This window comes from Tribolium castaneum, chromosome 6 (assembly GCF_031307605.1).
Source record: "Tribolium castaneum strain GA2 chromosome 6, icTriCast1.1, whole genome shotgun sequence".
Taxonomy (NCBI): domain Eukaryota; kingdom Metazoa; phylum Arthropoda; class Insecta; order Coleoptera; family Tenebrionidae; genus Tribolium; species Tribolium castaneum.
The window spans coordinates 4,840,042-4,860,941 of NC_087399.1; the positions used below are offsets into that span (position 1 = coordinate 4,840,042).

Below are 20,900 nucleotides of genomic sequence, written 5' to 3' on the forward strand. Positions count from 1 at the left end.
TCGAAAAATTCCAAAGTCAAAATGCGTGACATTGCTAAACAACAGCCGCCTCCTGTCGCGAATTTCGGAAAAATGTCAATCATCAAAAATTCCAGTCCACGATGAAACTCCCATTCTACACGGTTATCGGCCCCCATTTCAAGCGCAACTACTACTTCATTCGCCAGTTTTGCGGACACCCCTTTCTGTGCATCTCGGACTTGTACACAATGGTCCTGGGAATCCTAGGCGTGGTAAAGCCTGGTGGGTTCTGGCCGTGGAGTCGTTGAATACTTCACGTGGACTTTGCAGGCGTTCAGTGTGTTTGACATCGCCATGATCCTGAAGTGCGGACCGACGCTGCCGGGATATCTGCTCAAGGCGCGGGGCGACTTCGGGAAGGTCGTGGACCCGACGCTGGAACGGGATTTGAAGCTAATTGCTCTCCTGGTCTCACTGGAGTATTATCTTTTTTTGATTGTAGGGGTCATGTCGGTGCGTTTGTTCCCGTTATCGGGGGATTTATTAACCCGGTTGTTGCAGAAGAGCCCGGTGTTTTTTCTACCTTTTTTATTCCTATACGCTTTCATCATAGTGATGGAATTTGTGACACTATTTTTGCGGCTTTTCACAGACGGATTCAATTTTAACAAGAGCAGTTTATTCACGTCGATGTTCGTGGTCTACAACTGGATGTGCGTTTTCTGCTGCTTTTGGCACAAAATGGAGTATTGTGACTATTAAGAAATAAATATTAAAAAACAAAGTGTTTCGTTTATGAATCATGACCAAGGCCGCGCCAACCCGGGTACCAGGGGTGCCCTGCACTCGGGCGGCGGCATAAATTAGGATTTTCCCAAAAAAATTTTTTTTACTATTTTATTTGTCTTTTTGATTCGAAGACGTGCTAAAGAATTGAAAAAAAAAATTTTGACCTACTTTACTGATTTTTTTTATCAAAAAACAGTTGTTATGCCAAATACGTGTTTACACACTTAAAAAAACATAAATTTTCGTTTTATAAGACATTTTTGATATTTTATAAGGACATTTTGTACAATAATCTCAACTTGTGTGTATTATCGCTCTTATAAACATAAAACTAACAATATTTTGGATCCAGGTGAGTAATTTTTCGGTCTATTTTTGATGTCAACTTTTCAAAAATAAATTTTTTTGATAAATTAACTTACAAAATACGTATAAAACATCGCGAAGTAATGTCATTTTCGATTAAGGTTTGTGAATTTTCAAACTTTTGCGAAAACTTAAGCTTCAAAAACAACATGTTCAAGGCAAAAATAACACCATTTTCAATTCAAGTGTGCAATTTTTGACGAAGTTTTGCTTAATCTTAATGTGGCAACATCGTCTTACAGTCGTGATCGCAATAGAATTTGATCATTAATAAAAATATATTATTTTTGAAACGATTTCCTGGGAAATAATTCCCACTGTCAACATATCTACAAACTTTGATTTTTTTGATAAATTTTATTTTTTTTAATTTCAAAAAAACCGTTAAAGTCTGATAAGACTTTTATAAATAATTATTCATCGATTACTTGGTGCGAACCTTAAATACATTAAAAAATAATGAAAAGACGTTAACAAAATAAGTTTTTAGCTCCAAATTTTTTAAAATATACTAACTAGGAATTTTTTTAAGATTTTTCCTGTGATTAACATATGCTTCTAAACAACGTACCACTGAGTTGGCCAGTTTTTGACCAAAAATGTTAAAATCAAATTTTTGGTTCAATAATTGATTGTTTTTTCAGGCCGTTCAGCGAAATTTTGCAAAAAAATTTCGATTTTATCTTGATAATGGTCGAGATAATTGCTTAATTTTAGAGTAATTTTAACAATGCTCTGTTTTTGTGAAACACTAAAAAACTGCGTTCTCGAATGAAAATAAATAATCTAAAGGCCAATTTAGTAATTTTTTGGCTGATTTTTAAGGAAATTTGCGAAATATTTGCGTTTCTGTAAAACGAGGTAAAACGCTTGAGAACGCAAAATATTGTGTAAAATTCGGTGAGGAATTCTGTCACTTATGAATATTTATTTGAGTATGGAAAAAATCAAAATTTTTGACTAAATTGGGAAAAGTTGCACTTGACCACACTTCAACATTGGAATTTTGAAATTTCTCACCGAAGTTTGCAAAATCTTGTGTTCAATTAATCAGGAAAACTGATTACTTCTAAAATGAAAAAAAAACACTATTCCTCAATATAACAGCAAAATGGCGACCCTAATGTGACCAAATAAAATGTGAATTTTAATGTGTTTGTAATTGTTAATTTTAATTTTATGTCCTGAAGAAGCCGACAATAAAACCGGCGAAATCGACGTAATAAGACTTTTAATTGTAAACCTGTCCAAACTCTTCCGTCAAATAATTAAATCAAATTGGACGATAACAATACCTAAAAAAACACTATTCCTATTCCGTTGCGCAGGAAGCTATTGCTTACTTTGAACGAAATTCTTCAAAATAATTGCATTCCTAGTTAAACACCGATTAGAAAAAGCAAAAATACTTAAATTTTTAACTCATAAGTCAGTAACTTTTCGTTCTGTTTCAACAAATCTTGCCTAAGCGGTCCAAGAAAGTAAAAATAACATCATATGCGATATAATTTTTTGTATTTTTGATTAAATTTAGCAAAATAATTGCGTTTCTGATTATTTCTGGCTGAACAATACATACTAAGACGTTAAAAAATGAGGAGAAATAATATAATTTTTTGCAAATTTAGTGCCGTTCCGTTATATTCTATCAAAATTTTGCAAAAAATAAGGGTTTTGAAGTGTTTAAATGCTCGAAAAAGGCACAAATAACACCATTTTTGGCCAAACTCAACGATTTTTAAGCACTTTTGACTCAAAGTGCAAAAAATAGCGCTAGTACAATTATTATAAATTACTACGTTGCGTTTCAAAAGGACCTGGCACGGCCCTGATCATGACCCAGAGTATTGACTTAACGATAACAAAATACGAGTAAAATAAACAAGGTGATAGTTTTAATTAGTGCTTTATTGGTAAAATGTGTGATGCAGGCTTGAAATAAAAATAAAACAAGTCATCTCCAATTCGTACAAATTTATTAAATTAAGACGTTTTTGGGGCAAAATTCCTCATCAACGACCCCAGCCTTGCAAAACGCATAAATCGGCCCGTTCAGGACCACCCTCGGCGTGGTCTTCTGGCCCGCATTGCGTAGATTAGCCAAAACCTTCCCGAAAAAAGCATGACACGGCGACTTCGCCTCCATATGAAGCCCATTCGAGTCAACTGACACCACATCAGGCCCCAACTTTTCGTACCTCTTCTTCCCATACCGCACCAAAAGCCCTATTTTCATCTCCTGCAGACTGGTACAATTTTTGCACCTTTTACTCGCAACTTTCTCAGGGAGATCGAAACTCAAACCCCCAAATTGCCAGATTTGCAAGACGCGAATCGCGAAAAGCTTCGTCTGCGGGTTGAGGCGAATCCAGCTGTAGTAGAGGGGGCTGTTTGAGAAAATGTCCCCGTAGGATAACTGGGTGACAAGTATATTTGGGTATTTCCTGGCTAGGTCGTCAATTGTGGGCTCGGTTTTGTTCGTTTGGTTGGTCTGGGTTTCGTTACTGATTGCACGTCGCAGTTTGATGTATTGGTGGGTTTTACTGCCGACAAGGAGGAGGTGAATTTGGTAATCGGGAAACGCTCTGACTATATTTTCAACTGAGCGGAGCTGGTTTAACTGCCATTTGTGTGAATTGTGGACTAGATGAATCGTCCGGTTGTCGATTAGCTGGTACTCGGAGGAGCACCGCGGGAACCTCAAGTGGTGCTCGTAGGTCATGCAAGAAGTCAGCATTACGGAAACGACGAACAGGGTTATGCCACAGATCAGAGCGGTCAACCAACACGAACTCAAATAATCTGAAACAAAAATTGGTTCAAGAGCGGGTTATCATTATCACTAGTCACACTCGAGCGTTTGAGAAATGAAGTTTTACATTTTGTTAACGGTTGTTACAACAGTCTGGGCGAAATGTCGGTTGCAAGTGGCGGAAGGGATGCCCAACAGGACTCTCTGCACCGTCGAGACGCTGGAAGAGGACTCACTCAAGTTGAAAAACCAGAAAAACGCCGATTTTTTATACGTGGACGTTTCCCACGGGGAAATCCCGAAAGACGCGTTTGCGAAGTTGAAGTCCCGGAAAGAATTGTGGTTTTTGGGTGAGAATATCACGTACATCCAGCCCGGAGCGTTCGCTGGTTTGACCGAATTGGACAATTTGGCGGTCACTAACACTCTCATAACGAACGTTTCAAGGAATAGTTTCAGTGGTGTCCCCAATTTGAAAGTGTTGAGTTTGATTAAAAACAAGATTGAGTTTATCGAAGACGGGGCGTTTAGTGGCCTGGGCGGTTTGCAGCAGCTTTTGCTGAATGAGAACCGCTTGCGGAGGATAAACGAGACGACGTTCCACGGCTTGGAGCACTTGCAGGCGTTGTACTTGGACGACAACCCCATCGAGTACATCCACGTGAACGCGTTGAGGAAAATGACGAATTTGACAAGACTTGTTATCAGTTTTGTTAAGGATAAAACCGTCGATGAGGCAGCTCTAGACTTTATCGATGATAATCGCAAAATTGTGCATTATGTAAAGTTGTAAGTTCCAATAAAATGTAAAGCGATTTTTTGGTTTTATTACTCACTCGGCCACTCGGTGATGATGGCGGAAGCCCCCGACGTAATCCCGTCGAGTCTTCCCCGGAAAAGCCGTTTGTTATTTTGGGCAACGTCGTCATTGCCCATCAGAACCAGCAACAAGGGGAATTGCTCGTCGCTCTGCGGTTTTCGCATTGTGGATTATTCATTCTGTAATTATAAAATTAGTTTTCCGCAGTGTATTTCTCAAAAGGCTCACAATACAAGATTTGAAACCCGGCTGAATGCTTGACGTTTGATCATGAAAATTTGCCCAATATTGTCAGTTGTGCAACCGAGGAAACGCCAGTAAATTGAAACAGTTGTTTCTAATCGTAATTCTTTCGCGAAATGGTTTTGCTGGAAATGAAAGATTTGTGTTATTTATCCACCCACGGGTTGATAGAGGGAAAATGAAAAATGGGACGAATTGTTTCGTTTAATTGGTTTAGGTTGTTTCAAAACAGTTGTTAACACCAGCTTTAATAGTGAAAACAAAACGAGTGTGAACATAATTAATATTTCGCTTCAAAAATTTTACTAGACGTTTTGTATTTGCAGAAAAAATAATTAAAAAAATTGTCTTGGGTGCATTTTGCAGACAGTCATTAAAGTCTGCTCGTAAAAGTATTTCGAATAAAATCTGGCGCTTCATTAATGTTTTAATAGTTGCATTATAAACGATTTTGATGTGCTGGTTGTTGTAGTATTATTTTCTCGAAAACTAATAAAGATAAAATGATTTTTTGTACCTTTTACGTTATGTTTTTAGACGTGATCAAATTATTTCCAAAAATTTTTGTTGATTTTTATTATTAAAAAAAGTTGAAGGAAGTGGAAGTGATAATTTTGTATTTATCCAATTGCTACAGCATAATTTTGTAAATGAAATCAAAATTTAATGGAGCTAATTTTCATCTACAATATAATTTTTTTGATAGCTTAGTCAAATTACATAAAATTCCAAGGCTGCTGATGCAAATTATTACTTGTCGCTAGAAAATTGGGATTGATTTCGGAAATTGCAACAATTTTACGAGTATTTGAAGGCAGAATTATTCAAGAGGAAAAAAATTAACTTACAGTTTGAGAAATTGTACGTTACATTTTAGCATCAAACACCGACACCTCTTTAACGTTTGACTGTTCCGTGCTCAAACTTTTGTGTTTATGTTTTTTCACGTAGTTATAAACACGACTTTTGCAAGAGCGGCATGTTTTGTTATGAAATAACAATTGAGTTAAATGGATCATGTGACAAATATAGGAAATGTAGGTGAGGAAAAATTGTGTCACGCTTATCATAGCGAAATAAAACGCATCCAATTATAGTAAAATTTATTGAGATTGAAAAATTATTACATTCAGTATACAATGTAATCGATGCTTAAGTAAACTAGATCGTTCGTTTGACAGCAAATTTCGGTGCCAAATTTTACTAAATAAATAAATTGAAATAAATAAACCCAGAACCTTCCCGAATGACGGCATTTCCACAGTTTGCGCGAAACTGTGAAAAAGCTGTGCTGCATTAAAGACACATTTTGCTTTGAACTAAGTGGTTTAGTTCAAAGAAAATCGAATTAGTTCGTATCAGTCTAAATGGAGTGTTATAGTACATTACTAACTCGACAAGTACTAAACAATCCTTATCTCGATCGGTGGTACTTGCGAGTACTACTTACAAACTAGCTGGCAACGAGATTTACTTAAAGGATCGTATCGAATAAACTGGCACTTTTTCTTCGTCTTAATGAGACATTTGTGGTCTCTACTGGTATCTCCCATCTTGTGTCGCGGATGTCGTAGCCGCTGCAGTGTTGCAATCTGGATGGGCGTTCGCACTGTTTACTTATCGCCCAATAAACGTATCCTTGTGGGCACTGGTACATGTAACCTTCCATTTTTCCATAGAAGTTATTGTAAGAGCGCTGGCATTTGACAAACGTTGTTGAGCAAACGGCGCCATCGGTTTCGTGGAAGCCGACACTGGGGCAGAGCGTCCGTTCGCTGTTGACGGGTATCTATAAAAAGGAATTGATGACTTCACAGACATTAAATTTTATGATGTTGTTTACCGGAGGCAATGAATTGGCGTTAAGTCGCTTGTAGAAGGAGCTTTGAGCGATTTGTCCGCTGCAAGAACTTGTTTCGTTTTGAGGCAAGCACTGGATGCGGGCGTCGTCGTAAATCCTTCCTTCAGGGCAACTCAAAACGAGGATTTTAAAGTCGTGATTGTCTGCGTCTTTCGTACATTGGTAGAATAGATTGCAGTATTTTGGATGTCTTTTGAATCCGGTTGGGCAAACTAGAGCGATTTGGTCGCCTTCTAATTGTCCGATAGGGCATGGGGCTGTGGTGGATTGAGATGAATCAGTGGTGGTACTTTCGCCGCCAATTGTGCTTTGGACTGTGGTTGTTGGTTCGTTGGTACCTGGGGTACCGTCAACGCCACCTGTTGTTCCAGTACCGGGGAAAGTACCCGGATAGGTACCGCCTGTTGTTCCAGCACCCTGTGTCGTTCCCGGATAAGTACCACCAGTTGTTCCCGGATAGGTACCGCCAGTCGTTCCCGCACCTGGAGTGGTTCCCGTTCCAGCACCTTGTGGGGTACTGTCTGTTCCAATTGTGGTACTTTCTGTAAAGATGGTGCCTGGAGTAGAGCCATCAATTATAGTGCTAGGGGCAGTCGTGCTTTCTGTGATTGTATTACTAGGAGTGCTTTCTGTGATTGTACTGCCAGGTGTGCTATTGTCTGGTATCGTGCTTCCGGGTGTCGTTTGAACTGATCCCGTAGTGGAACCGTCTGTGCCAGAGGGTGTACCACCTGGGGTAGTTCCAGTTTGAGAACTACAGTCTGTGCAGTTGGAGGGAGATGTGCTTTGTGGTTGTTCTACGTAATTTCGACACATTTCCCGATTAACAGCATACGGATAGTTGCAAGTTATTGCGTCTGGATCCCAAACCGTGTTTGGACCGCAGTTGAATTCATATTTTGTAAAACTGCCCTTTCCATTATCTACGCATCTGTAGAATTTTTTACAATCTTTTGTGTCAGCCAGGAAACCTTCTTGAGTGCAAGTGTCTCCAATTTGACTTGAAACTGGTGATGATGTGGAGCCATTTGGTCCCTAAAATAATCTTCGTCTTAGATACATGAATACATGAATAAAATAAAATAAATAAAATAATAAATAAAATAAATTGTCGTTACCTGAGGTTGTTGACTCCCTTGTTGGCCTGGTTGGTTAGGCTGCCCAGGTTGACCAGGCTGTCCCGGTTGATTAGGATATCCAGGTTGCCCTGGCTGTCCTGGTTGGTTGGGATAACCTGGTTGACCAGGCTGTCCCGGTTGATTAGGATGTCCTGGTTGCCCTGGTTGACCAGGCTGCCCCGGTTGATTAGGATATCCTGGTTGTCCTGGTCGTCCTGGTTGACCAGGCTGCCCCGGCTGATTGGGATATCCTGGTTGTCCTGGCTGTCCTGGTTGGCCAGGTTGTCCCGGTTGATTGGGATAACCCGGCTGTCCTGGTTGACCAGGCTGTCCTGGTTGGTTGGGATAACCTGGTTGACCAGGCTGTCCCGGTTGATTAGGATGTCCTGGTTGCCCTGGTTGAACAGGCTGCCCCGGTTGATTAGGATATCCTGGTTGTCCTGGTCGTCCTGGTTGACCAGGCTGTCCTGGCTGATTGGGATAACCCGGCTGTCCTGGCTGGTTAGGATAACCTGGTTGTCCCGGCTGATTAGGATAACTGGGTTGTCCTGGTTGTCCCGGTTGGTTGGGATAACCTGGTTGTTGTGGTTGTCCTGGTTGACCAGGCTGTCCAGGTTGATTAGGTTGTCCTGGTTGACCAGTCTGCCCCGGTTGATTAGGATATCCTGGTTGTCCTGGTTGACCAGGCTGTCCCGGTTGATTAGGATAACCTGGTTGTCCTGGCTGTCCCGGCTGGTTGGGATAACCTGGTTGCTGTGGTTGTCCTGGTTGACCAGGCTGCCCCGGTTGATTAGGATGTCCTGGTTGTCCTGGCTGTCCCGGTTGGTTAGGATATCCTGGTTGTCCTGGCTGACCTGGTTGGCCAGGCTGTCCTGGTTGTCCAGGCTGTCCTGGTTGATTAGGATATCCTGGTTGTCCTGGCTGTCCTGGTTGATTAGGATATCCTGGTTGTCCTGGCTGTCCTGGTTGATTGGGATATCCTGGTTGCCCTGGCTGTCCCGGTTGGTTAGGATATCCTGGTTGCCCTGGCTGTCCCGGTTGATTAGGATATCCTGGTTGCCCTGGCTGTCCTGGTTGTCCAGGCTGTCCTGGTTGATTAGGATATCCTGGTTGTCCTGGTTGGCCAGGCTGTCCGGGTTGGTTAGGATAACCTGGTTGTTGTGGTTGTCCTGGCCGCCCTGGTTGACCAGGCTGCCCCGGTTGATTAGGATATCCTGGGTGTCCTGGTTGTCCAGGCTGTCCTGGTTGTCCAGGCTGTCCTGGTTGTCCAGGTTGTCCTGGTTGTCCTGGCTGTCCTGGTTGTCCAGGCTGTCCTGGTTGTCCAGGATGTCCTGGTTGTCCAGGCTGTCCTGGTTGATTAGGATATCCTGGTTGTCCTGGTTGGCCAGGCTGTCCCGGTTGACCAGGCTGTCCCGGCTGATTAGGATAACCCGGCTGTCCTGGTTGATTAGGATATCCTGGTTGTCCTGGTTGCCCTGGCTGTCCTGGTTGGCCAGATGGCCCGGGTTGGTTAGGATAACCTGGTTGTTGTGGTTGTCCTGGCCGCCCTGGTTGACCAGGCTGCCCCGGTTGATTAGGATATCCTGGGTATCCTTGTTGACCAGGCTGTCCTGGCTGATTAGGATATCCTGGTTGTCCTGGCTGTCCTGGTTGGCCAGGCTGTCCCGGCTGATTAGGATAACCCGGCTGTCCTGGTTGACCAGGCTGTCCCGGTTGATTAGGATATCCTGGTTGTCCTGGCTGTCCTGGTTGATTAGGATAACCTGGTTGTCCTTGTTGGCCAGGCTGTTCCGGTTGATTAGGATGTCCTGGTTGTTGTGGTTGTCCTGGCTGCCCTGGTTGACCAGATTGTCCCGGTTGTCCTGGTTGGCTTGGTTGAGGTTGGTTTGCGTTTGCACATTTACCGCTTACTGCCCACGCATGGTTACACGATAAGATGGTTTGATCCCAAACAGTGCCTGGACCACACGTATATTCATACTTTTGTAAACCACCTTGGCCATTGCCAACGCATCGGTAGAATTTTGAACAGTCGTTTTCATCACCGACGAAACCTTCTTTCGCACAATTATTTCCACTTAATTGTCCCTGTTGGTTAGGATTTTGCTCTCCTGGTATATTTGGTTGTCCTGGCTGTCCGGGTTGTCCTGGCTGCCCTGGTTGGCTAGGCTGGCCTGGTTGGCTAGGCCGGCCTGGTTGATTAGGATAACCTGGTTGACCAGGCTGTCCTGGTTGCCCAGGCTGTCCAGGTTGATTAGGATAACCTGGTTGCCCAGGCTGTCCAGGTTGATTAGGATAACCTGGTTGCCCAGGCTGTCCCGGTTGATTAGGATACCCTGGTTGTTGTGGCTGTCCTGGTTGACCAGGCTGTCCCGGTTGATTAGGGTACCCTGGTTGTTGTGGTTGTCCTGGTTGTTCTGGTCGGCCAGGCTGTCCCGGTTGACCAGGTTGTCCCGGTTGATTAGGATATCCTGGTTGTTGTGGCTGTCCTGGTTGACCTGACTGTCCCGGTTGATTAGGGTATTCTGGTTGTTGTGGCTGTCCAGGTTGACCAGGCTGTCCTGGTCGACCGGGCTGTCCCGGTTGACCAGGTTGACCTGGTTGATTAGGATAACCTGTTTGCCCTGGTTGACCAGGCTGTCCCGGTTGATTGGGATAACCTAGTTGCCCTGGCTGTCCTGGTTGACCAGGCTGTCCCGGTTGATTAGGATAATTAGGATATCCTGGTTGTCCTGGTTGACCCGGCTGTCCCGGTTGATTGGGATATTCTGGTTGTTGTGGTTGTCCTGGCTGCCCTGGTTGACCAGATTGTCCCGGTTGTCCTGGTTGGCTTGGTTGAGGTTGGTTTGCATTTGCACATTTACCGCTTACTGCCCACGCATGGTTACACGATAAGATGGTTTGATCCCAGACAGTGCCTGGACCACACGTATATTCATACTTTTGTAAACCACCCTGGCCATTACTGACACATCGGTAGAATTTTGAACAGTCATTTTCATCACCGACGAAACCTTCTTTGGCACAATTATTTCCACTTAACTGTCCTTGTTGGTTAGGACTTTGCTGTCCTGGTTCGCTTGGTCGTCCTGGTCGACCTGGTTGACCTGGTTGCCCTGGTTGTCCTGGTTGACCAGGCTGTCCTGGTTGACCAGGCTGTCCTGGTTGATTAGGATAATTAGGATATCCTGGTTGCCCTGGTTGACCAGGCTGTCCTGGTTGATTAGGATATCCTGGTTTTTGTGGCTGTCCTGGATGTCCTGGTCGGCCAGGCTGGCCCGGTTGACCTGGCTGTCCTGGTTGACCAGGCTGTCCCGGTTGACCAGACTGTCCCGGTTGATTAGGATATCCTGGTTGTCCTGGTTGACCAGGCTGTCCTGGTTGACCAGGCTGTCCTGGTTGATTAGGATAATTAGGATATCCTGGTTGCCCTGGTTGACCAGGCTGTCCTGGTTGATTAGGATATCCTGGTTGTTGTGGCTGTCCTGGTTGTCCTGGTCGGCCAGGCTGGCCCGGTTGACCTGGCTGTCCTGGTCGGCCAGGCTGTCCCGGTTGACCAGGCTGTCCTGGTTGATTAGGATAGTTAGGATATCCTGGTTGTCCTGGTCGACCAGACTGTCCCGGTTGATTAGGATATCCTGGTTGTCCTGGTTGCCCTGGCTGTCCTGGTTGACCAGGCTGCCCCGGTTGATTAGGATATCCTGGTTGTTGCGGCTGTCCTGGTCGGCCAGGCTGTCCCGGTTGACCAGGCTGTCCTGGTTGATTAGGATAGTTAGGATATCCTGGTTGTCCTGGTTGACCAGGCTGTCCCGGTTGACTAGGATATCCTGGTTGCCCTGATTGACCAGGCTGTCCTGGTTGATTAGGATATCCTGGTTGTTGTGGCTGTCCTGGTTGTCCTGGTCGGCCAGGTTGGCCCGGTTGACCTGGCTGTCCTGGTTGACCAGGCTGTCCCGGTGGACCAGACTGTCCCGGATGATTAGGATATCCTGGTTGTCCTGGTTGACCTGGCTGTCCTGGTTGACCAGGCTGTCCCGGTTGATTAGGATATCCTGGTTGTCCTGGTTGCCCTGGCTGCCCTGGTTGCCCTGGTTGACCAGCTTGTCCTGGTTGGTTTGGCTGAGGTTGATTTGCATTTGCACATTTACCGCTTACTGCCCACGCATGGTTACAAGATAAGATGGTTTGATCCCAGACAGTTCCTGGACCACATGTATATTCATACTTTTGTAAACCACCTTGACCATTGCTGACGCAACGGTAGAATTTTGAGCAGTCATTCTCATCACCGGCAAAACCTTCTTTCGCACAGTCGTTTCCATTTAATTGCCCTTGTTGATTAGAACCTTGCTCTCCTGGTATATTTGGTTGTCCTGGCTGCTCGGGTTGTCCTGGCTGCCCGGGTTGTCCTGGCTGCCCGGGTTGTCCTGGCTGCCCGGGTTGTCCTGGCTGCCCGGGTTGTCCTGGCTGCCCGGGTTGTCCTGGCTGCCCTGGTTGTCCTGGCTGCCCGGGTTGGCCAGGTTGTCCTGGTTGACTGGGTTGTCCTGGCTGTGTTGGTTGATTAGGATATCCTGACTGCCCTGTTTGCCCTGGTTGATTAGGATGTCCTTGTTGACTAGGTTGACCAGGTTGTCCTGGTAGACCTTGCTGTTGCCCGGGTTGTCCTGGTTGATTTGGATATCCCGGTCTTCCCGGCTGCCCTGGCTGTCCTGGTTGACCTGGTTGTTGCCCGGGTTGTCCTGGTTGCCCTGGTTGTCCTGGTTGTCCTGGCTGTCCTGGTTGACCCGACTGGTTTGTTTGTCCTGATTGGCTTGCGCATTTTCCGCTTACCGCCCAGGCATGGTTACATGATAATATGGATTGGTCCCATACAGTTCCTGGACCACAAGTGTATTCATATTTTTGTAAACCACCTTGGCCATTATTGACACATCGGTAAAATTTGGAACAGTCATTTTCATCACCAACAAAACCTTCTTTTGCACAATTTGCTCCGCTTATCTGACCTTGCTGATTAGGACCCTGTTGTTCTGGAGTACTTGTTTGACCTGACTGACCGGGTTGCCCTGGCTGACCAGGTTGACCTGGCTGACCGGATTGTCCAGGTTGTTGAGGTTGTCCTGGATAGCTCGGTTGTTGAGGTTTTCCAGTTGGGGATCCCGGTTGTTGTGGTTGTCCTGGCTGTCCTGGTTGACCAGGTTGTCCGGGCTGATTAGGATATCCCGGTTTTTGTGGTTGACCTGGTTGGCCGGGTTGATTGGGATATCCAGATTGTTGTGGCTGGCCTGGTTGTTGTGGTTGGCCGGGTTGATTAGGATATCCAGGCTGTTGCGGTTGCCCTTGTTGTGCAGAACCAGAAGTGGAGCATTTTCCACTTACAGCGGAAGGATAATTGCAAGACAATATGTTTTCGTCCCAAACTGTTCCTTCACCACAAGTAAATTCATATTTAGTAAAACCATTCTTGCCATTATTTACGCATCTGTAGAACTTTTTGCAGTCATTATCATCTTTGACAAAACCTTCAGATACGCATTCATTATTGGAAATTTGACCTTGCTGACTTGATTGATTGTTTCCTTGTTGGCTCGATCCTTGCTGATTTGTGCCTTGTTGACTAGAACCTTGCTGATTTCCCCCTTGTTGGTTTTGTTGACTAGATGAACTGCTTCCTTGTTGATTGGATTGATTACTGCCTTGTTGTGTGGAAGAACTACCACCTTGTTGATTTTGCTGATTGGAGGAACTGCTTCCTTGTTGATTTGAAGTGCTACCGCCTTGCTGATTCCACGACCCACCACTTTGTTGGTTTTGTTGATTCGAAGAACTGCCGCCTTGTTGACTGGAAGAACCGCCTTGTTGTTGATTCCAAGAATTGCTTCCTTGTTGATTTTGATTTTGTTGGCTAGAACTGCCCCCTTGTTGATTCCAAGAGTTATTTCCTTGTTGATTTTGGTTTTGCTGACTGGATAATGTACTGCCTTGTTGATTAGAAGAACTACCCCCTTGTTGATTCCAAGAATTACTTCCTTGTTGGTTTTGATTTTGTTGACTTGACGATGTACTGCCTTGTTGATTAGAACTACCCCCTTGTTGGTTCCAAGAATTGCTTCCTTGTTGATTTTGATTATTTTGTTGACTGGACGATGCACTGCCTTGTTGATTAGAAGAGCTACCCCCTTGCTGGTTCCAAGAATTACTTCCTTGTTGATTTTGGTTTTGTTGACTGGATGATGAACTACCACCTTGTTGACTTTGTTGGTTCGATGAGCTACTTCCTTGATTTTGTTGAGTTAAACTACCGCTTTGTTGATTTTGACTGCTCGCGCTTCCCTGTTGACTGGTAGAGCTACCAGTTTGTTGACTAGACGAGCTACCGCTTTGTTGTTGATTGGCAGAACCACTGCTTTGTTGATTTTGACTGCCTGAAGAACTTCCGTGTTGACTGGAACTACTACCTGATGATTGTTGATTCTGTTGACTTGATGAGCTTCCTTGTTGATTTGAACCTTGCTGATTGAAATTATTGCTTGACGAACTTCCTTGCTGTTGATTTGATGAACTGCCTCCTTGTTGGTTCCAACTACCGCTCGAAGAGCTTCCTTGTTGACTGGAACTACTCCCTTGTTGATTTTGTTGATTTGACGAGCTACTTTGTTGATTGTTTGAACTGCTTCCCTGTTGACCTGAGGAAGCAGCATTTTGTTGATTTTGCCAAGAACTCGTGCTTGACATAGTAGAGGAAGACGACGAAGAACTAGACTGGCTCCAGGAACTACTCGTACTGCTACTGCTACTACTACTGCTATTGCTACTACTACTCATAAACTGACTACTGTTAGACTGGTTATAGTTTTGGGCTACATAATCACTCTGTGGAGGCAGTGCGGAAAAACTCTGACTAGTACCTTCCGAACAGTCACTTCTTTGAGCTGCCCATGGGTAATTACAAGACACGGCTACTGGATCCCAAACAGTTCCAGTACCACAGTTAAATTCATGCTGAATGTAGCCATTGCGCCCATTACTGACACAACGGTAGAATTTTGAACAGTTTCTGCTATCGCCCAAGAAGCCTTCTTGCGTACACTTGTCACCAACTTGACTAGAAACAGTTGCGGGAGTCGAATCTGATTGAGTCGTCCATGGTGGTAACGCAGTTGTGGTTGAAGGTGGAGGGTTCTGAACGTTGCCAAAATCACCATCAACGCCATTTCCTCCACACTCCTCCCTATTACTAGCATAGGGGTAATTGCAAGTACTTATGGCCGGATCAAAAACAGTTCCTTCGCCACACTCAAACTGAATCGGCTTTAGATTATTCGGAGTGCCAACACATCGGTAAAAAATTTGGCAGTTTTGCGGATCGGCATGAAACCCTTCGCTGGGACACCTGAAGTTCGATTTATATTGCGTTTGGCGTGCTTCTCTCGACAACTCTCGAACGGAGTCAGCTGTAAATAAACAAACAAACGAAATCAATGAAGCGATTAAAAAACCAGTTGCATGTAATTAAGAGGTTTTTGACCAGGCCCTAGCTCGCCTGTCTCATTATCACACTTGTCCTAATGAAATATTTTAGCAAGGCCTTGTGAGCCGATAATTTTTCCTCGGAATAGAGAGATAACGAAAAGTTCGTACATGGCTGCAAGCAGATGTAGTTGCATGTTTGCTCGTCACCGGGGTCTATAAATTACAACGCAAACAACGAGTTCTGGTCTATGCTAGCTGTCCCATTGTAGCCGTGCACGAGTATGAGTTATGGAAAATCGTTGTCGTATTTATGACCGAACAGAATCCAATACAAAACCATGTAAATATGTAAATCGTGCGCATTAGCTTGGTGTAAATCGCTTATTTAATTAAAGACAGTGGGGATAAATCACGTTTATTTCTTGTTTAAATTTGCAATTTTGTGTGCTTTTGCGAATTATGGCCATCCTCGAGTCCCGGTATGGGCGTCCCGACCGGCCGCAGCAGCGGCAGCGACATTAAGGATTCCAGTATCAAGGATAATGGTTTCTACTATTTATAGGAGTACCCGAGCCGCGGCAAAAAGAGGAGCCAGCGACAAGCAAAAGCTTTTCGTCGCGTTTAATTAATTCGAATCTTGATGGTACATGAAAGGCTTTATTATTTAGACACGCCCAAGCGTGTGATTAATTGTTTTGGGATAAATCGCCATCCTTCAATTTTGAAAGGTTCAGATTAGACGCTTTTTTCCCGAAAGGTTGCGCTTATGAATGGTTCAATACACCTCATTGTGCAGCCTTACCAAGGTTACACTTACGAGTTTGTTATGATAGTGTCTAGTTTAAATTAATATCGTTCTAAGCGAGTTGTTCGACTAGATCTATTAATAGATTTCGTTGTCTTTGATCATTGTTCTCTCAATTTGGAGCAGAAGATGCGTGGCATCTTGGTAGCACCATGACTTTCAGAAAGCTATTTCATAATCCGGTGTCGATGATTTTTTGCAACAAATTTTTGTCATAAATAAACATGCTTCACGTTTTAACAATGTGCATTTGATAATAGCCTGAAGACGGTTTTATTCCAAGAATACCACATCCTTCAGTACAACTATTAGGTGTTTTATTACGATTTTTACGAAGAGATGATAGGGTAATTGCTGGTAAAAAAATTATTAGCATAACAATTACTACCGAAGGTGGGTATTTCTTACACGAAATATCTGTCAGAGAAGATTATAATGTTTCATAGCCAGTGCTTCACGACAGTTAAAAATCTTGTTCTCAACTTTTGTTCCTTTAGCACAGCTACTTCGTGTCAGATTCAATGGACGGATAAGCATTATAGGACTATTATTAACATTCATTATTTTGTTTCGTGAATTTATGATGAGCCCACTTGTTTTTCATGTGGAATTAATTACTCATCAGCTGGAAGTATCATTTTTCAGCTCGTCAGGATTTAATTACTGTGCTTTGTGATTGTAATATTGTCTATTAAAAGTTTGGAAGTTGTTGCAACATCATGACAATTCGTTGTAAGGAGCACTTTTCTTTATTCCATCATGTGAAAAATGTGTTATTTTTGGCACATCATTAATTTGAAATTTGCATGGCAATGCCCATTTTCGGTCCCGCTATGGCCGTAAAACCGGCCCTAAATAATAAAAATAATTTATTAGCGGTGACACAAGCATTTACAGTTTAATCATAAAAAAATAACTGTATTTTATGGGAAAATATTGAAACGAAAAACACGAACTAATTCGTCCTATTGGTGTAATTTTATTCAATTATCGATACATAATCGTTGGAATTCTTACACTAATCATCCATCAAGCACCTTATTAATTCATTCGGCTCTGCAGACGCCGTTTCTTATGTTAATGATTTCATAATAAAGTGTGTAGATGAGAACGATAAAACAAAAAGAACGGTTTTCGAAATAAATTGATTTATGGAATGTCGGTGAAATAAATACCTCGAAGCGGTGACACCGACGCCAGACACAAGACCAACGTCCACAAAGTCTTCATTGTGTTCTTGAGAATTCCCTAATTGGAACTCGTTCGGATCATCTGCAACATAATTACAGCAACAATTACAAAACGTGTCGAAAATCACGAGTCGATGAACTCTGCTGGCAAAACAAGTTCCATTTTTCTGAAAAATCCGCGTTAATTAACAGCTCGTTCCTGCCGGCTTTAATCCGCCGTTCTAATGAATTGGTACATTTTTGAAATAATGCGATTACTCCCCGATCATTCTTAATCTCGTTATTTTTCGCGAACAGGTTCGAGTGATTAATTTCCGTACCATGATGGTACAGAATCGTGTGGTAAACAAGCCATAATTTCAATCTAACCCAAAATACGTTTGGTGAATTTTAAAACGAGATTGAGATCGGCATCGACCGCTAGTTGAAGACCTGACTTTAAATATTCAAATATGCGAATCTTTTTTATGGGAATATGGCACACCCCAGTTACTGTTACCATTATTTGCGTCATTGCGCATTTTTGCGGCCTGGAAAATGTAACGCAAGGAAGAATATCCCAAACAAAATTTATTTACGCAAAATTATGTGATTTATAACTTATTAGGTGTGAGTAATGAGCTTGATTAATAAACAGCGCTTTATCCGTGTAATGGGTATCATTAAGAATTTTCAAAAAAAGTTAATAGATGAGGTACAAAGTGGAGATGAAGTAACAATCAAAACGGGCGAGAAAAAACAAGTCCATAATTATCTAAAATTAAAACAAATTTGCCGAAATCACAATTAAGAAACGTGACGTCCTGTATTGAACGTCCTTGTGTTGTTGGGTCCCCAATTTGGACTCGGAGATCGTGCCCAAAGGGCAAGCACCAAGGCTGGGCAAAAAACCGATTATTCACTTACGTTTGGCTCATATTTATTGGCCGATTTTCGTCTAATTGCCTCGGGCCGCCGCATTTTCCAAACAATACCAACGCGAGATTTAAGATCTAGTTTTTGCCATCGAAGCTGCTCTACCAGTATATCCGTCGAGAAAAATGTGCCCATAGACAATTACGGTTTGAGAGGAGAAAAACAAACTCTCGCACGGATCAAGTTTAATCCGCTTGTAAATCATCCGTAAATCCTTAATTGATTTTTAGCATCGCGCTGAAAAAACCTGTCGCGGTTTTGCAATTAATTTGAACGAGCTTAAAGAGTTAGATAAGAGGGCGTAATCAAAAGGTGACTTTATTGGACGAGTTGCGGTTACAAGAAGGCGCCGGCCTTCAGATGCATCTTGGGTTCGTTTAACCCGAGTGACTAACTTTTGGTGAATTTACACGAATTTGAATAAAAACGGGGGACTTGGTGACGGCCTTGCAACGGTTTCAGCAATGCCAAGTGCAAGTTATGAATACGAAATTTTGCTCTGGTGGATGATGCGGAAGCGTCGCGCAGAACAAATGGGATTTTAATGGCCCGCTGCCAAAATCACAAGCCTAACAAGGTCCAAACTCTGAAAAAGCTTAAACCTTCTACAAAAAAATTATAAATTATGGCAAAATAATGGGAATAAATTGCGTCTCGTTACAGACATTTATGAGGTCCTTTGAAAAACCCAACACGGTTTTTTCAATTCAAACATTAAATTAATTAAGTTAAATTGGAGCTTTTAAGACCGATAAAAACAAGAAGCTTTTCGACCGATTTGAAATGATCAGATTTTTTTAAAAGTCTTACAAAAAATAAAGTTATGGGACGCTATCTCAACTTAATTATCCTGCAGGATTTTAAGGACCGGTTTGCTGAAATTTTTAAAATAAAACCAAAGGTTTATACAAATTGGTAAAAAAAACTATTTTACGCCTGTTTAGAGCTGTTTGAAAAAAAACTGAAAATTTTCTGCACAATAATAGTTACGTTTTTTTTTAATAAATAACAGATATAAAAATGAAAAATTTTGGCTTACCTCCTGGAAAGCGCGTTTTTCGGTGCACTCCTTCCTTCCTGGCCACTGAATTATCCTTCGGGTGGTTGTGTGGATCTCACACGTGCTCCAGATTCCGCGAGTTTTAAGATGTCACAGCACGTTTAGTACTCGCTTATTTCAGGTGGTCGCAATACTTATAGGCGCCCCCTCCAGGTTGCCCGTGTCAGTATTCGCATTTCTGAAGATGATCACCATCGAAGATGTGTAAAAAACACACGCACACAAAGCCGGATTTATCGCCATTTAGGCTCTGATTAATCAAATTTGCAATTCTAGATTTGCACAATAAATCGCGATTATTGATTGTAGAAAAGGGCCATCAATTCGCCTCCGACATAACGACTTCCTTTTACACACAGAACCCGACTCGGTGTATCCTAATTATAAAAAATCAAATCGGGTGGCGTTTAAATCACCATTATTAAGATGCATGAGAAGGCGCTTAACTATCGCCTGCATAAGCGGCGGTAATGAGCCAACAATTGAATATGATTGTTTTGTTACGTTTAAGTGTAATTACAGTGCTTGGCTTGACGACTTAATTCGCTCAGGAATCGTCTTCGAAGGCAAGTTTTTGCTGAAAATTCGATTTTCCTCTAACCGATATGCAAATCCAGCTGCCAGTACAGTTACAAATTTACATTTAAATGATTTTCGGTCATCTGAAATTCTTTTTTCCTTAAACTAGGTATAAGTTTACTTTCTTATTTCTTCCTCATTATAAATGCAGACGAGCATCGATATGTATATGGTTGTAATAAGTATGCTTGCATGAAAGTAAACGTGTTGAACTCCTTGGCCACAAGGGGGGCCGATTGGATACGGCGCTGGCTGGGGTCATTAAAAAAAGTCGAATTGTGAGGCATGAACTTGGCAAAGAATTTTCGCGTCACATTTTATCTTGTCCGTCAGGAGAGTTGTTTATGTTCGAATAAATTGAATTAGGGACAAGCGAGCCAGAATTGCGGAGATTTCGACGGTGATGTAAGTGCACAAATTAATTTAATAATTAGCCGCTTGTTTGTAAATAAAAACAGTGATGACAGTGTCGAACAGGAATTTTTCGGTGGTTCTGAATTGTAAACTCATGGAATCAAATGATTTTGTGAGTGACGACATGAATTACGCACGATTTCATCGCGCAATCAACAAATTCAGTCTCTAGAGTTGGGCCTCTATCTCAAGATCAAGATTATGCTTCTTTGGCTTGCAATGTCATGGTCTTCACTTCTTGTAACAGGGGTCCGTCTCATAATTAATAAGTGCGGACTAATCATTTTTCAAGGCTTGTCAGCCTGTCACTACTTTTTTTGATAATAAAAAATAAGGGTAGATAAAAGACAAAAAAATGTAAAAATGTTATTGTTACATGTTTTTCAAAAAGAAGACAATTTGAGCTATTCTAAGGCAATTTGGTGCTTTTTTATAGGCAAGAAATCGTTGAAAATGAAGAGATTTCAACGAGATAATGCGCCTAGCGTCCGTCTAAAGCTTGGTCTAAAGTGAACGCATTTGACTAAATCCCAATTGATTTTAGGCTTAAAATA

The 20,900-nt window shown here is 42.7% G+C and overlaps 4 protein-coding genes across 8 annotated transcripts; 2 read left to right on the plus strand and 2 right to left on the minus strand.

Moving 5' to 3' along the window:
• Positions 1 to 101: 101 nt before the first annotated feature.
• On the plus strand, positions 102 to 745 carry LOC103313357 (hypothetical protein). The gene is made up of 3 exons (XM_008196393.3): positions 102 to 233; positions 292 to 474; positions 523 to 745. Exons 1-3 carry the CDS (start codon positions 102 to 104, stop codon positions 721 to 723), a joined length of 516 nt encoding a protein of 171 aa, XP_008194615.1. The 3' UTR covers positions 724 to 745.
• A 2,261-nt stretch (positions 746 to 3,006) lies between these two features.
• LOC103313346 (uncharacterized) lies at positions 3,007 to 5,910 on the minus strand. Of its 3 annotated transcripts, none has more exons than XM_008196373.3 (4): positions 5,780 to 5,910; positions 4,922 to 5,056; positions 4,705 to 4,867; positions 3,007 to 3,918 (listed from the first exon to the last, which is right to left on the minus strand). In XM_008196373.3, the coding sequence occupies exons 3-4, from the start codon at positions 4,850 to 4,852 to the stop codon at positions 3,095 to 3,097; spliced, it is 972 nt and encodes a 323-aa protein (XP_008194595.1). In that variant the 5' UTR covers positions 4,853 to 4,867; positions 4,922 to 5,056; positions 5,780 to 5,910; the 3' UTR covers positions 3,007 to 3,094. The 3 variants fall into 3 exon arrangements, with proteins under 3 accessions (XP_008194595.1, XP_008194594.1, XP_015838254.1); XM_008196372.3 differs by having other exon boundaries at positions 4,917 to 5,056; XM_015982768.2 differs by lacking the exon at positions 4,922 to 5,056 and having other exon boundaries at positions 5,780 to 5,872.
• Positions 3,947 to 4,684, plus strand: LOC107398504 (leucine-rich repeat-containing G-protein coupled receptor 4). The gene has a single exon (XM_015982769.2). It carries the CDS (start codon positions 3,984 to 3,986, stop codon positions 4,659 to 4,661), a length of 678 nt encoding a protein of 225 aa, XP_015838255.1. The 5' UTR covers positions 3,947 to 3,983; the 3' UTR covers positions 4,662 to 4,684.
• A 112-nt stretch (positions 5,911 to 6,022) lies between the features above and the next one.
• LOC659859 (collagen alpha-2(IV) chain) lies at positions 6,023 to 19,483 on the minus strand. 3 transcript variants are annotated; one of them, XM_064357617.1, is made up of 6 exons: positions 19,333 to 19,483; positions 17,364 to 17,460; positions 14,819 to 15,364; positions 7,911 to 14,596; positions 6,775 to 7,827; positions 6,023 to 6,720 (listed from the first exon to the last, which is right to left on the minus strand). In XM_064357617.1, the coding sequence occupies exons 2-6, from the start codon at positions 17,416 to 17,418 to the stop codon at positions 6,406 to 6,408; spliced, it is 8,655 nt and encodes a 2,884-aa protein (XP_064213687.1). In that variant the 5' UTR covers positions 17,419 to 17,460; positions 19,333 to 19,483; the 3' UTR covers positions 6,023 to 6,405. The 3 variants fall into 3 exon arrangements, with proteins under 3 accessions (XP_064213687.1, XP_064213686.1, XP_064213685.1); XM_064357616.1 differs by having other exon boundaries at positions 7,911 to 9,547; positions 9,674 to 15,364; XM_064357615.1 differs by having other exon boundaries at positions 7,911 to 15,364.
• Between the last annotated feature and the right edge of the window lie 1,417 nt (positions 19,484 to 20,900).

What these genes read in the sequence shown, in the direction of transcription:
- LOC107398504 (XM_015982769.2), top strand. Translation starts at nt 3,984, where the DNA reads ATGAAGTTTTACATTTTGTTAACGGTTGTTACAACAGTCTGGGCGAAA.
- LOC659859 (XM_064357615.1), bottom strand. Translation starts at nt 17,418, where the DNA reads ATGAAGACTTTGTGGACGTTGGTCTTGTGTCTGGCGTCGGTGTCACCG. An exon ending in GTCGGTGTCACCGCTTCGAG is followed by an intron (nt 15,365 to 17,363) that starts GTATTTATTTCA and finishes GTTTATTTACAG; the next exon opens with CTGACTCCGTTCGAGAGTTG. An exon ending in ACGCCAATTCATTGCCTCCG is followed by an intron (nt 6,721 to 6,774) that starts GTAAACAACATC and finishes TCCTTTTTATAG; the next exon opens with ATACCCGTCAACAGCGAACG.
- LOC103313357 (XM_008196393.3), top strand. Translation starts at nt 102, where the DNA reads ATGAAACTCCCATTCTACACGGTTATCGGCCCCCATTTCAAGCGCAAC. An exon ending in TCCTGGGAATCCTAGGCGTG is followed by an intron (nt 234 to 291) that starts GTAAAGCCTGGT and finishes TGGACTTTGCAG; the next exon opens with GCGTTCAGTGTGTTTGACAT. An exon ending in TGATTGTAGGGGTCATGTCG is followed by an intron (nt 475 to 522) that starts GTGCGTTTGTTC and finishes CGGTTGTTGCAG; the next exon opens with AAGAGCCCGGTGTTTTTTCT.
- LOC103313346 (XM_008196373.3), bottom strand. Translation starts at nt 4,852, where the DNA reads ATGCGAAAACCGCAGAGCGACGAGCAATTCCCCTTGTTGCTGGTTCTG. An exon ending in CATCATCACCGAGTGGCCGA is followed by an intron (nt 3,919 to 4,704) that starts GTGAGTAATAAA and finishes TTTTTGTTTCAG; the next exon opens with ATTATTTGAGTTCGTGTTGG.